At 46.1% G+C, this 15,166-nt stretch overlaps 1 protein-coding gene across 1 annotated transcript; it reads left to right on the plus strand.

The window, feature by feature from the left end:
• The first annotated feature begins 343 nt into the window (after positions 1-343).
• SPRED3 (sprouty related EVH1 domain containing 3) lies at positions 344-12,914 on the plus strand. Its single transcript, XM_030219426.1, has 6 exons — positions 344-354; positions 6,638-6,809; positions 9,429-9,597; positions 10,444-10,511; positions 11,639-11,800; positions 12,249-12,914. The coding sequence occupies exons 1-6, from the start codon at positions 344-346 to the stop codon at positions 12,912-12,914; spliced, it is 1,248 nt and encodes a 415-aa protein (XP_030075286.1).
• The last annotated feature ends 2,252 nt before the right edge of the window (positions 12,915-15,166 follow it).

Genomic DNA, 15,166 nt, shown 5'->3' on the forward strand with positions numbered 1-15,166 from the left:
AGGACCGGCCAGACCGGCCGGCTCAGTTTCGCTCCCTCCCGGCTCAGCTCGGCTCGGCTCGGCTCTGGCTCTCGGTGACAGAGAGGCAGCCCGGGGCCAGCGCTGAGCAGCCCAGGTGCGGCCGGGGAGAGAAGGCAAGAGAGGGAGGAGGGGAGAATGCTACCAGCTGAAAAATGGCTCCTGGAGCATCACCATCATCTTTCACGGCATCGTGATGTTCAAAGAAAAATGGAGAAAGAGAGAAAAAAGGAAACATCTGAGTACACGAAATAATTATTTTAAAAAACCCAAACATAAGAAAAAAACCCAGACAGGCAAAGCAACGCAGCCGGCTTCTGCAATCATGGAACAAGAGTAAGTCTATTTCATTCTATTAGATAAAGACAGATATATATATATATATATATATATATATATATATATATATATATATATATATATATATATATATATAGTAATTAATAATCATAAATGCATGCGGTTTTATGCTAATTGTGCTTAAGAGCCTTTCGATTTATCTCAAATATAGATATACAGATAATTTTTGTGCCTGATTTATTTTCTCATTTATTGCTGAGGCTAAGGACCCTTATTAGTGTCAGGCGTTTATTATATTCCCTTGCCACGACTGCCTGTTTCTTCCCATTCTGCTTGCTGGATGACATTTTGTGAATGAAATTAGATCCCCTTTCTCTCTCGCTCTCTCTCTCTTCCTCCAAGGTGATAAAAAGGGGGCATATGTTTGTGAATCAATCTTATTTGCATCTGGACTCATTCATAAAAAGGAGGCAGGGACCTGCTGTAGGTTCCATCCTTGCTGGATTTCTCCCCCTCTCTTTGGCAAGGTTTCTTTTGATGTGTGGTGGTTTTTGTTTTCTGGTTTCTTGTGAGCTAGGCAGTGAGATCAGATGCAGGTTGCTTTTCACACCTGTGGGTGCTGGATGGGATCTGAGCTCTTAGACTAAGGGGTTTGTTTTTTTTTTTTTGATGCCTCCCTGGGTTTATCCCCTGCTTTTCACCTGTTGTTTATTGAAGAGAGGACAAAGAACCTAGCCTGGGTCATGTGACCCTCCATTCACAAAAATCCTACCCAGGATTTCCATTGAGAGGGTTTGGAAGGAAACGTTTGGCCCACAGGATTCTGCCTGACAGGTTTCCTTGTATTTTCCCAGCAAAATCTGATTGGGGGGGGGGGGGGGGGGGGGGGGGGGGGAGGGGGGAGGGTGAGAGATCATAAATAGGCGTAAGGAGGAGGGGAGGGGATTGCTTTTCATAGGTTGAAGGAGGGGGTGTTCGTGGAGGAAAATAAAACGTGGAATATAATTACTAAAATTCAGCAATTCTGCAGAAAGCTGTGAGGTTAGACAAGGATCCTGTAAAATACATGGAATTTCTACTTGTTTGGTGGGCACACACTGGAAGAGGCAGTGGTATTTGAAATGCCTGACCCTTCTCACAGGCCATCACGTGTGAGAAGCTGGCCAGCCTCAGGCATATTTAGGCAGTAGATGTCTGTGGGAGCGTAGGATGTCATGTGAAAAATCAAATTTCTTTTTGGCAACCTGTTTATTTAAGCATGCATATTTTGTTTGCTAGAAATAGTAGGTTTAGAAGTCTAGGGTACTGAGACATAATAAGATATTTATATTTATAGATAGATATAGCGCATTGTCAAATATTCACTTAGGATAATATACACAATATATACATTTGCATTTATATAGATGTGTGCGTATTTTTTTTTTTGTATTATAGGTAGATATCAATAATGTATGTGCAAGTGCCCATTTTAAAGATACACCACTGCGTATACTGGGGAAAGACTGCGTACTGACTGCTGACTGGTTCTGTTTTTTTCTACATTCTTGAAGCATAAAGCAATTGTTTACAACCCCACTTCCCCCAGCCCCTTCTCTCTTGGCCCCCTCTGCTAAAGAATTTTCAGTTTCCATCTTGTGTAGGGATGCCTGACATCTCATTACATGATGCCATTATCTCTCCCATAGTAACACATTATGATGTTACTTTTATCTTAAATCAAGAGGTGTGTTTTAAAATGTTATTCCAGCATTTAAATGTTCAAGCTTTAGTAAACAGAGAGGATACTTCCCCCTCCCCACAATCATAGCATTAGTGCATCCCTGCTTCCTGTTTGTGGAATGATCTGACAGGCAAGTTTATAATTCCAGATGGAGGAAGGAGGAATAGATCCCTGACCAACCCAAAGCAAAACCAATTAATGTTGTGTTGCACTTATAATATGCCACCTTCATTGAGCTAAAGTTTGACCCACATCAAACATATGTTCTAGTATAGACAAATCTTTCTCTTTTTTTTTTAAATCAAAAAACTGTGCTTTTATTACTGTATAGGGTATGGGCAGTTTCTAAGCCCTTCTACAGCAGATGTTACTAGGTATGCTGTGTTTTGACGCCTGAAAGAGGCTAGGGCCAGTCCAGGCCACATGCTTTAGCCCAGGACAAAAGTACTCCATTGCCTTGTGCAAGTGATAGATGGATGTTCCTTTGTAGAAGGGTAAAATTTCAGAGGTGGGCACCTGCATTTGAATGTTACATGCATATATTTCTTCACACAGACAACTAGATGGATTTCAAATGAATATCTGGAGCTGCTAAGTTATACCTAGTTCCAGGAGGGCGAGATTTTGACCAGTCATGGTTTGAACTTCCATCCCAAAGCTGTGTGATATTTATTTATATTTTATTTTACATATTTATATTCCACCTCCAGTCCTAGGTGGATGACATCAAAACATCCATAAAAGCAAAAAGGTAACGTAAAACAAAAAACATCATTCAAACAATGACTGTAGCTACAAAAGCAATTCACAGGCATAAATCAACATTGCACAACTTGCCAAGTGAGAAACTGAATTGCAGACCTTAGCTAGTACTGTACCATCAACATAAGCCTGGGTAAAAAGCAAATCCTTAGGTTTATACTTGAATTCCCAAGAAGTCTCCTCTCTTGGGAGCCGGTTCCACACGTAAGGTCCAGCAGTAGGGAAAGCAGCAGCCCTAGTTTCTTGTTTTGGATAAAGCAAGAATGGTAAGACACCAAGTCCTGACCTAAGAGATGTATTAGACTGATATATTTTCAAAATGGACCATAAATTATGAGGTGCGTGATCTGCAGTGCTTTGTGGATTAACAGCAGAATTTTGAATATAATGCAATATTGCACCGGCAACCAATGGAATGCCTTAAGATGGGGTGAAATATGATCATGTCTCGGTATCCCTGCCATCGGCATAGCAGCTGCATTTTGTACTAGTTGCAAAGCTCTTAGATGTACCTATGCAGTCCCTAAATATAATCTAGCAAAACTTTCCTGAAACCATCATGGACCAGCATGGGTTTCAGTTTACTGAGTAGTCTTAAATGATAAAATGAAGCTTTGACATCTGCCTTAACCTGATAGTTCATGGAAAGAGAGGCATCTGGAATGATTCATAAACTGCTCACTTGGGAAGTGGGGGGGGGGGGGGATTCAGGAAAGGGCGCTCAAATTTAGGAGCTGGGATGATGCACACTAAGCACGAATTCTATAAAGGCGTAAGAACATAAGAATAGCCACACTGGGTCAGGCCAATGGTCCATCTAGCCCAGTATCCTGCTTCCAATATTGCCTAATCCAGGTCAAAAGTGCCTGCATAAACCCAAAGAGTTGCAAGATTCCAGAACCCCAAGGAGTAGCAACATTCTGGAACCTCAAGGAGTGGCAACATTCCATGCAACCAATCTCAGGGCAAGCAGTGGCTTTCCCACATCTAACTCAATAGCAGACTATGGACTTTTCTTCCAGGAACTTGTCCAAACCTTTTTGCAACCCAGATACGCTAACCACTGTTACCACATCCTCTGGCAACGAGTTCCAGAGCTTAACTATTCTTTGAGTGAAGAAATGTTTCCCTCTATTTGTTTTTAAAAATATTTCCATGTAATTTCACTGAGAGTCCCCTGATCTTTGTACTTTTTGAAAGAGTGAAAAATCAATTAACTTTTTACTCGTTCTGCTCCACTCAGGATTTTGTAGGCCTTAATCATATCTCCCCTCAGCCGTCTCTTTTCCAAGCTGAAGAGCCCTAACCTCTTTAGCCTTTCCTCATATGAGAGGAGTTAAATGGCCAACTACTATCAGATACGAAAATGCAAGTATTCTATAATCATGCGCCTGAATCTTGGGAACACCCCTGACCTGCCCATGCCCCTCCCCTGGTCATGCCCCCTTTGGAGTTGCTCGCAAGATGTTAGGCGTACAGAGGCATAGGACAGAGCCGTGTGTAACCACTGACTGCCAATTAGCACTTGTTAATACCAATAATTGATGTCACCTTTTCAGCCAATTAGTTTATACGTCAATATGTGATCCGCACCCCAAATTGCATGCCCAACTTTGGGCAACCTATACAGTATCCGAGGGTTGTTGTTTAATAGTCATGTACATTCCCTTAAATGTCAAATGAGCAGGAACATCAGACAGTGGAAACCAACTAAATACTATGATGTCAGACTTTGGTAGATTAAAAACGTAAGCGTTGCCATACTGGGATAGACCGAAGGTCCATCAAATCCAATATCCTGTTTCCAACAGTGGCCAATCCAGGTCACAAGTACCTGGCAAGATCCCAGAACAGTAAAACAGATTTTATGCTGCTTATCCTAGAAATAAGCAGTGGATTTTCCGAAGTCCTTCATAATAATGGCTTCTAGACTTTTTTTTAAAGGAAATTAGCCAAATCTTTTTTTAAACCCTGCTAAGCTAACTGCTCTTACCATGTTCTCTTACAACAAATTCTAGAGTTTAGTTATATAGTGAATGAAGAAACGTTTTCTCTGGTTTGTTTTAAATTTACTACTTAGCTTCATTGTGTGCTAGTATTTTTGGAAAGAATAAACAAGCGATTTACCTCTACTCATTCCACTCCGTATTTCAAATCAACATGGTTAGCAGCCATCCGTGTTGAAACAACCTGGAGGCACCCAAGCAATCTGAGTGCAGAATCAGAGACTCTAGTGTTAATCAGAAAAAAGAACTAGCATTGGCATACAGTCAGTAACGTATGTTTATGACACGGAATTTGTGACATAATGGTGCTAGATAAAGATTGAAAAATAGAGGCGAGCCCTGTGGAACCCCTGCATGAAGGAGGTGTATGTCAGAACATCTGGTATTAAGTAGAACTTGTTGTCCATGATTGGAAAGAAATGATTCAAACCAAGAATAATCTGTCCCTGCCAAACCAAACGACTATAAATGTAGTAAAAGATCCTACTCGTTAAAATCAATGTTGTCACTCCCATTATACATCAGAAGAGAGTTATCATAAATCCAGGAGTGGCCGAAAGTCTCTCTTCTGGAATCGGCCAATGGCAGCTTTGTGGTATCTGAGAGACAAGGCCAAGCAATCAGTGGGAAGCTGCTGTGCAGTGCCCAGGAAAGTACAAATCATGGAAAATAAATACATGCAATCCCTCTGTACCTCTCATCTCCCTTCTGCTGATTTTACTGTTTACAAGGCCTCCTTTCTATGTCTTTGTTTCTAGCAGAGCAGAAAGAACACATCCGACACTTTGCATTCTCTGTGTGAGCAAAAAAGAATCAGGCAGATGACTGGCATTACAAAACATGGGCATTGCTGTTGTCCGGCGGCATGGGCTCTAGAATGAACCCATCCTAGCCTTCCCATTTCATTGAGGTTTTGCAGGAGCTGAGTCGGTAAAACAGTGATATACAAGCAGCAAGCTGTGAAATATCACCCAAAATTCTGACTGTCACTGGGAAGGCACTTTAAAATCATTTTCAGCTCTGAACCACTCGAGCACATCCTCTCTCGGGATGGTTCGTTCTGAATCTCTCTAGGAGGGAGCTTCCTGCATCAGTTTAATCATTAAACTCTAGATGAAGACGGTCAAATGCAATCAGTGTCAGAGCCAGACTAGCGCTTCCATAGGCCTCAAATGGAGATGCCACGCCCTGATTCTGCCAGTCACAGCAAGAACCAGGGCATGATTGGGAGCTGGATAGGGGAGAGCCAAGGATAAAGAGAGTGTTAAGCTTTCAGTCATACCTTAGAAAAATATCTTCTGATTCCATTCTGGAATCAGTTCCTTTACCAAACCATAGTTTTGTTTTGTTTTTCATTTGTTGGTTTAAATTATTTGTGTTTAGCTATCAGGCCTTATTCAGTAAATATTTTTTCCTATAGGGACAAATTCCTTTTTGAATAAAACCCACTGTAGGGTAAGTGAATCAGAATGCTGCTCTACTGTTTGTCATCAGAAACATACCTTCTTCATACCCAACGTATTACTACAGCACGAACAACTGAAGAGAATCTTTAGTGGAGGAAACTGCATCACATTGAGATACCCAAAATATGACTACCTGTATTCATATGCATAAGCATTTACATACCTTATTTATGTAAATTTATGGATATGTGGGTGTTTTCAATCCTATTACCAAAAAGCTAAACCCATCACTAACTGGAAGGCATGGGTAGTCACAAGAGAGTTGTTTGCTGGGGAAGGGGGATGTCAGGGGAAAGTCCTGGGGAAGAGTGGGTAGCAGTATGGACAGTAAGAGTGTAACAAAAACTGCTTCTCAATTTCAGCTATGTGGTCCGAGTTCGAGCCGTTGTGATGACACGTGATGATTCCAGTGGGGGATGGGTACCAATGGGAGGGGGCGGCCTCAGCCATGTCATGATTTGCAAAGTCAGGCGCCCAGAGAGTACGTGCCAACGGGATTATATCATCCGTGGAGAAAGGTTGCGAGATCAAACAGTAAGTGTCATGTTTACCTTGTATAAAGGTGCCCTGTCTCTGGAATATAGGGACAGGTCTCTGAATTCTCAAGCAGTTAGTTTTTAATTTTTAATTTTGAGGAACGTATAAGCCCCACAAAGTGGCCTTTCTAGTGGCACAAAGACTTAAGAAGGTGCAGCTAATGAAGGTGAATGAAGTTGATGCTGAATTTGATAGTCTAGATCAGTGCTTCTCGGTCCTCTCCTGTAGACATACCTAGCTAGTTGGGTTTTCAGGATCACTACAATGAATATGCATGAGATGAATTTGCATATTATGAATCCAGCAGAGGGTTGAGAAGCACTGGCCTAGGTAACCTTGAGTACCAGAGTTGATCTTGGGAGTGAGATGGTACCCAGGGTGAATCAGAGCGAGCTGCTGCCAAAAATTACAGTGGAAGGAGGTCTTTCTTCTCCCCACAGTGCTCTTCCCTTTTCCTTTCCTGCCCTCAAGTCCCGATCAAACCCTTGCCCTTTCCCCCTTTCCTTCACCCAGCTTCAGTGGTTGGGGAACAAGGCCAGTGCTGGGCAGACTTCTATGGTCTGAGCCCTGAAAATGGCAAGGACAAATCGAGATCAAGTATACATATTTAGTATCGCATCATACCTTATGCTATGAGTTTATCTTGTTGGACAGAGTGGATGGATGTACAGGTCTTTATCTGCCATCATCTACTCTGTTTACTATCCTGCTTATTTTCGAAAGAGAAGGGCGGCCATCTTCCCTGTGATGGCAGTTGAAGACGTCCAAAATGTTTCTGTGAGAAGGATAGCCATGCCTTTGCTATGCCTCTGACACCCTTTTTATTTATTTGGATTTTGGATCACTAGTAGCAGCAGTGGGATTTGAACTGGTCACCTCTAGATTGCAAGACTAGTGCTCTAACCACTAGGCCACTCCTCCACTCCCTTGAAATTTGGCCATCCCTGTGGGGGGGTGCAGTATGCAGGTCCCTGTGGGGGGGGAGGTATGTATGTGTCAGCGGAGGCATAACGAAGCCGTGGACGTCCTTCTTTCAAACGTTTTGGATGTCCTCAACTGCCGCCCCCCCCACCCCCCACAGGGATGGCCAAATTTCAAGGGAGTGGAGTAGAGTGGAGGAATGGCAGAGTGGCCTAGTGGTTAGAGCACTGGTCTTACAATCTAGAGGTGGCTGGTTCAAATCCCACTGTTGCTACTTGTGATCCAAAATCCAAATAAATAAATAAAAAGGGTGTCAGAGGCATGGCTGTCCTTACAGAAATATTTTGGACGTCCTCAACTGCCATTGCAGGGAAAGATGTCCTCAACTGCCGTCGCTTCCCCTCCTTAGGAAGGAAATCGTGTGCAAATAAGCTAATAGCAAGCAGCTCATTTGTATGCAATTTCCTTCATGCATGCCCACTCCTTTCCAGATCGGTACGGGAAGGGCTTTTTACATTCAGTTAGTGGGACCAGTGCACTACAAATGCTGGCTCCTCCCACGACCAAATGCCTTGGATTTGGCCGGTTTTGAGATGGCCGGCCTCGGTTTTCATTATTGGCAAAAACCGATGCCGGCTAACTGAAACCCAGCGATCTCAACATTTATGTCGAGATTTGGCCGGCCCCAACCGTATTATCGAAAAAAAGATGGCCGGCTATCTTTTTCGAAAATACGGTTGGCTCCGCCCATTTGTGGAGCCTTCGATTATGCCCCTCTATGTTACCCAGGCTCCATGATCCCAAGAAGCAGTGTACTCCCCCCCCCCCCCCCCACCCCTGTCTCTAACCTTCCCAAGCACTTCGTTTTTTTTATGGGGGCAGTCCAGCTCTTCCCATGCATGCCAATAACATCACCTCTGCCATGCCACCTGTTCCTTCTGTTGGTAGAAGGCAACTGCATGGGTCCTTCCAAAATAGGGTTTCTCAACCCACTCCTTGGGGCACACCAAGTCATCACATTTCCAGGATGCCCTCAATGAATATGCATGAGATAAATTCGCTTGCACTGCCTCCATTGTATGCAAATTATATCTCATGTATATTCATTCTGGATATCTTGATAACCAGACTGGCTTTGTCTATCCTGATGGCTGGGTTGAGATCCCCTGCTCTAAAGTATAGGCCCAGAGCTATCACCTGATGTTCTCTCCACATTCTCCTAAGGATGACCGTGCTGAGCAGAGTTAGCCCAAAGGTGTCTGACACCCTAGGCAAACTTTCAGCCATGCGACGTTCCCCCCCCCCCCCCCACCATAGTCCAGCATCTCTCTTTTCCTTCCTATCTGCAGTCACTACCCTACCTTTTATCCAGGCCTGAGGCCACATGAAAAGGAGATACAGCGTGGCACAGTGCAGGCCCTTTGTGCACCTGCTCATTTTCAAGCCCTGCTGTGTCCCATCCCTTCGACAGGAAGTTTGCATTGAAAGGGGCGGGACACAGAAAGCTTGGCTTTTGATTGTTAGCTCTTTGCTGCCATCCCCCAAATTCAGCTGTCCTAGGCAAACGCCTCATCTGTCAAGTGGTAGTGTTGGCCCTGCAGTTACAGTTTGTAGTCCAGAAAGTCTGATTTGAACAGGTAGGAGCTTGCAGTCACTACATAAAAGCTGTTGTGTCTTTTTTTTCCCTCTTTGCAGACCATCCTGGAGTGTGTATTGAAGAAGGACTTGGTGTACAATAAGGTGAACCCCATCTTCCACCACTGGAAGGTAGATGACAGCAAGTTCGGTCTGACCTTCCAGAGTCCAGCCGATGCTGTGACCTTTGAGAAGAGTGTGCAGTCTGCTGTGGAAGAGCTCACAGAAGGTGGGGCATAGGGCTCAAATGACCCCATGACCTCATAGCCAGAGAGAACACTGGCATGCCCGCCAGAAATAGGGACAGGAGCAGTGAATCCAGGAAGGGGGAGGGGAAGTGGTCCAAAAGAGCACAAAAGTTCTCTCTGCATGGCACATGATATGATGGGGGTGCCTGGGGGGGGGGAGGGGTTCATGGGTCTGGTCAAGCAAAAGAAAGCCATTTGGCAGCATGATCTTGTGTTTCATGAAACCAGTCACAGCCAGTTGCATTTTGGCAAATGATAAAAGCACTTGCCAAACACCAATAAATAAGCAATTACTTTTTAAGAACATTTGATATGCACGTAATTTTATTCTTTTTAAACACTGATGCTTGTGGATATTTTACTGCAATCAGCATGGTTTCAGCAAAGATCAGACACAAAGTTGTAAGTAACCTTTCCTTGGGGTGGGAGAGCTTCTGCAAGAAGGTCCTAGAAAGCCTAAACAGTCCTTGGCCCTAATGCATGTGGGATGACCCATCCGTCTTTGTTGTAAGATGAAGCTTGGCAAGTCAATGCATCTCTGGACTTCAGTTCTAATTCCAGCTCTGTCACTGACTTTGCCTTTGACCTTCTTTACGTTGCCTCCCCCTGCCTGAATTCTAATCTCAGCTGTGCTCTAACTCCCCATGCGTGACCTTGGGAAGGTCGTTATGAATCCCTGTCTCCAAGCTCTGATTCTGGCTCTGCCTGTGGGTGACCTTGCCTTGCCTGGGTGTCTGGGAAATGAGGGTGCATTAGATCCTTAATTCACTGTTATGTTTCTCCGCCTGCACAAGTGATTCTCCTTCCTTTTGTTTTTTGCCTCTCAGGTTCCATATCTCCCACGTCCTCCTCCTCCTCTCTGGATGAAGCAAATGGCTTGGACCATGCAGTCACAGTAAGTCTGGATCCCAGTGGTGTAGCTATGTGGGGCCACGAGGGCCTGGGCCCCCTCAAATTTCCTCTGGGCCCCTGGTTTTGCTGGCGGGAGTCCCCAACCCCTGCCAGCTGAAGCCTTGACAAGTGTCAGTCTCCGGTGCCACCTTGTTGACTGCTCAGTTTCAGCATGCTCAGTCTCACTAAAAGGAGCGTACAGGACGTGAGAGGGAAGAGAGAGCAGGGCAGGCATCGCGGCGGCGCTGGAGAAGGCTTCAGCTGGCGGGGGTTGGGGACCCCCGCCAACCAAGGTATTTGCTGCAGCAGTGGGTGGAGAGGGAGCAGCAGGGCAGTGGGGAGGGCGGCAGACCAAAATTGCCCCTGCCCCACCTCAGGCTCTGGTCCCCTCCCACCGCGAGGTCTGGCTATGCCCCTGCTGGATCCTAAAACTTGTCTAGCCACGGCACCTGGTTTAAAGAGGAACTAAAGCTCATAAAAGAAAATTCTGGTACACAGTTTCAACATTTCCCAATCTCCTTTACCTCTTTGGTGGGACATGCTGCATGTAGCCCATACCTGGTTCTCTTTGTTTACAGAGCAGCAGTGGCGTAAGAAGGGGGGGGGGGGTGGGGCGGTCCGCCCCAGGTGCACACCGCTGGGGGGGGTGTTGGCTTCGCTGGTTCCCTGCTCCCTCTGCCCTGGAACAGGTTACTTCGTGTTCCGGAGCTGAGAGAGCAGGGAACCAGCGGAGCCGACGCAGCTCCCAGCGACGCGCAGTCAGGGCGGATCGGCCCTCCTGCCCGCTCCCCGCTTTCCTATGCTAGTAAGAATGTGCTCGGGGGGGAGGAGGGGGGGTGCACGACGTGCTGCGCTCCGGGGGGGGGGGGGTGCGCAGCGGCGACCCGCCCCGGGTGTCAGTCGCCCTCGCTACAGCACTGCAAAGCAGAGCTCAGGAGAACCATACAGAAGAAGACCCCAAGTGCCCTGTCTACTTTTAGGGGACCCTACACTGCTTGGCTAGTTTCTAAGTGACCTCTGACACCTAGGGTGCCCCTTGCAAACCAAGTTGCTGGCTGGGGTGTGGATTTAATCAGTCTGTTCTTTGTTTTTCCTTATGGGTTTTCTGTCTCTCTCTGAAATTTTCCTCAGATGCACACAGACAGTGAGTCCTCTTCAAACAGCAGGAAAGAGATGCTACCAAAACACATCACCATAGTAACCAGCGAGTCCTCATCCAGCTGCTACATACGGTCACCAACATCTGAAGAATTTGGTTACAGCACTGCCCAGGTTGCCACGCCCATGGCACAGGTAGGTCACCTGCTCAGGTGATGCATCTCCGGTACAGGTATGCGCTGGTCTCTGACCTTTGACACCAATATGCTTCTCCCTCAGCTTTCTCACCTCTGGCTCACATATACTTCCTCCTCAGGTATTTTGGCTAGCTGGAAAATGGGGTGATGATCATTAAACAAAGGAGGTAATTCACCAGTGGAAGTCATTCTAGGAAATGGTGAAAAACATTTATGAAACGATGGCTTGAATTTTTTGCAACCGAGAAGACTTTTCTGTGACCGGGTGGAGGTCATCCTTTGAAACACGGGAAGTGATATTTTGACAGAAGCCTCTCCTTACAGTGTTTTTTTTTTTTGGTTTTGTTTAAATCTCTTCTGGTGTCACTGGCGAAGCAGGTGTGTGTATATAGTGAGGGGCGAGTGCTGTTCCCTGATGTGTAACTCTGCCCTCTGCATGTCCACAGGTTCAGCCTCTGCCGCACCTCACCTTCCATGATGAGCAGGAACTGGAGAAGATTAGCCCATGCAAGGACCTCTGGGTTTCCAAAGGCTATGAGGACTACAGACGCGCTGTGGTGCAAAAGCGGGAACAGGATCTTGACAAAACAGACATGTGCGTGCACTTCGAAAAGAGTGGGAAACCCAAAGAGAATGAGTACCGCTTCCATGCAGTAGGCCCTGAGGGCCCCCTCAAGGACCCCAAAGGCTCTCCATCCTGTAAGATCCATGGGGCTTCATCCCCCAAGCTGAAGAACCTCAAGGAGCAGCAGGGAGAGGAGGACACTGCGCCTTCGCGGTGTGTCTACTGCAGGGACGTCTTCAGCAGTGAGGAGAATGGGAGGGGGCAGTGTCAGGACGCTCCAGACCCCATCGGCCACTGTGTCTATCAGTTTACCTGTATGTGGTGTGCAGAGAGCATGCTTTACCACTGCATGTCGGACTCGGAGGGAGAGTTCTCGGACCCCTGCTCCTGTGACCTGGGACACCCACACTTTTGCGTTCGATGGATGGCACTCATCGCTCTTTCCCTGGTGGTGCCCTGTATGTGCTGCTACCTGCCCTTGCGGGCATGCCATTGGTGCGGTGAGCATTGTGGGTGCTGTGGGGGAAAGCACAAGGCTGTGCGGTGAGAGGAACAGTGAGGGGCGGAGAGGAGGAAAAACAGAGTGGGAAGGCACAATGCAACTCAGCATGAGGCACTTTCAGGGGACTCTGAGGGCATGGAGGTATCTACTTGATAAATTAAGAGCCCTCTTCCCCCTCACCCCTCATGTTACAGCTTAACCGGCTGAGCTTGGTTTCAAGATCCAGGTCCAACATTATGGCCAGTGCTGGATTTAAGGAACAGGTGCAATGTGCTCTTTCATGGGCTGTTTCTGTCCATACCATGCATGTGAAGGTTGTCTCTCACAGGGAGAAATGATGGAGAATGAGGTGGGGGAGGGGGGTAGCTATGCTTAACAGATGGAGCAGAGGGAAGGCATGCAGGGTAGACCTGTACACTTGCAACACCACTTCCTCTGTTTTTTTTAAATTTATTTTTCCTGTAGTAAAACCCTGAAGAAAAGACCCTTCTGGCATTGAGAGAGTGCAGGGTATTTCCTATTCTTACCAAGCTCTAAGAACAGGGGGAAGCTTCCTCTGTTCTGTGGGGATTTTCTCTTTTCAGTTCCTCCCTTATCCGGAGCATGCTGTGGAGGTGGGGGGGGGGGGGGCAGGCTCAGCCTGTTGTTTCCATGGGAATGGCATACTATAGATCTCGGAATACTTTTTATGTGATCTGTAGCCAACCTGAGATGGTAAAATTGTAATCCAGGCTTGTTTTTCTAGCATCTTCAGGCCAGGATCCCAACCTCTGCAGGGACAGATGATAGGTATTGGGATGTCAGAACTGACATCTTAGGACGACTTGAAGTCAGATTGCATAGTGCTAGGTATTGGTTTGGTGTTATGTTTGTACTGCAGTGAGGGGCAGTGGCCATCAATTTCTTTGGTTGCTTGTGTCCTTGTAATCTTTCCATGCTCTTCACTGCCTTCTCCTCTCGTTCTCCACCACCACCACCATCCCCGTCTTCCACCACGCCAGCTCCCTTGACTCTGATATGAATTCCACATACTGCACGAATGTGTGGGCTCTCACTAAGATTAGACACCAGCAGGGCAGATCACACAGAAAACAGTGAAAAGCCAATGTGATTGCACCAGAATGAACCATTGGGGTAGGACCCACTCAACACACACAAGATTTATTATTTTTCTGCTGGCAGAGAAACGTTTATGTAAATCAGCCATCAGGAACAGACAGCGCCAGGCAGGTGTTCGATAGAGGAAGAGGAAATAGGCTTAGGAAGAATCTAAGAAAATACTCTTTCACGAAAAGGGTGGTGGATATGTGGAATGACCACCTGGTGGAGGTCATGAAGATGAAGACTGTCAGAGTTTAAGAAAGCATGGGACAGCATGTGGGATCCCTGAGGAAAAGGAGGAGTTAGTGGTTACTGATGAAGGGCAAATTGGATGGGCCATTTGGTAGGTAATGACTAAGAATGTATTCAGAGTTCTCCTGGAAGCCTCTTTGCCCTCTCTCTTTCTGTGGTCAGCTAACTGTGGTTCCTCATTTCCAGGTCTACCCATTGAACCTGTTCTGTAGATGGTCAGTTTGGGTGGAGGGGTGGGGTGTTTACAGGGAAGCAGTACCCTCCCTAAATGCTCCTGATGTTTGTGCTGAATTGTACCCTCCCTCATCACCAATATGACCTCCTTATTCCTTGTACCCCAAGCAGACAAACTACATGTGTAAATAACTTGAGAAGGGCAAAATGATAAGCCATTTCCACATGTAAAGACAGTGCTTTATTTCATGCAAACAGATGCTTATAAAATTGAGTGTCTGATTTGCATGTTAAGTTGTGCTTTTGTATAGCCTGTACACGCATAACTTTATCTGAACTTGAATGGAGGTGTTCTGGGAGAGGGGATGGGGAGAAGTTTTTATTTGTGCATAAATTCACCCATGAAAATAGTATGTGGTAAAGGGCAGGGGTAGCTGTGGACACATGCATTCCCTGGGGTAATTGTAAACAGAAGTACCGTGTATATTTTCATGGTGAAAATTTGCCGGTACACATACGGGAGAAGAGTCTGCTTGTACTGTTTACACGTGTTCAGTTCTGCAATTACCTGCAATATGTTCTGGTAAGAGCAGTCAGAGACAGATGGGTCCCCACTTCACCAGAGGTCTAACTAGGGGGGTGCAAGGGGAGCGACTGCACCCCCAAATATGTGGATTGGGCCTGCAGCCTCATACCTATACCTATTTAGGAAACGTCTCCCCCTGACATCAAAACCTGGCTACTGCTTCTGCACTGCAGCTAGTGCAGCC

Source organism: Microcaecilia unicolor, chromosome 11 (genome assembly GCF_901765095.1).
Source record: "Microcaecilia unicolor chromosome 11, aMicUni1.1, whole genome shotgun sequence".
Lineage (NCBI taxonomy): Eukaryota > Metazoa > Chordata > Amphibia > Gymnophiona > Siphonopidae > Microcaecilia > Microcaecilia unicolor.

Coding starts and splice junctions, on each gene's coding strand:
- SPRED3 (XM_030219426.1), top strand. Junction 6,810..9,428: donor AAAGGTTGCGAGATCAAACA/GTAAGTGTCATG, acceptor CCCTCTTTGCAG/ACCATCCTGGAGTGTGTATT. Junction 9,598..10,443: donor TGTGGAAGAGCTCACAGAAG/GTGGGGCATAGG, acceptor TTTGCCTCTCAG/GTTCCATATCTCCCACGTCC.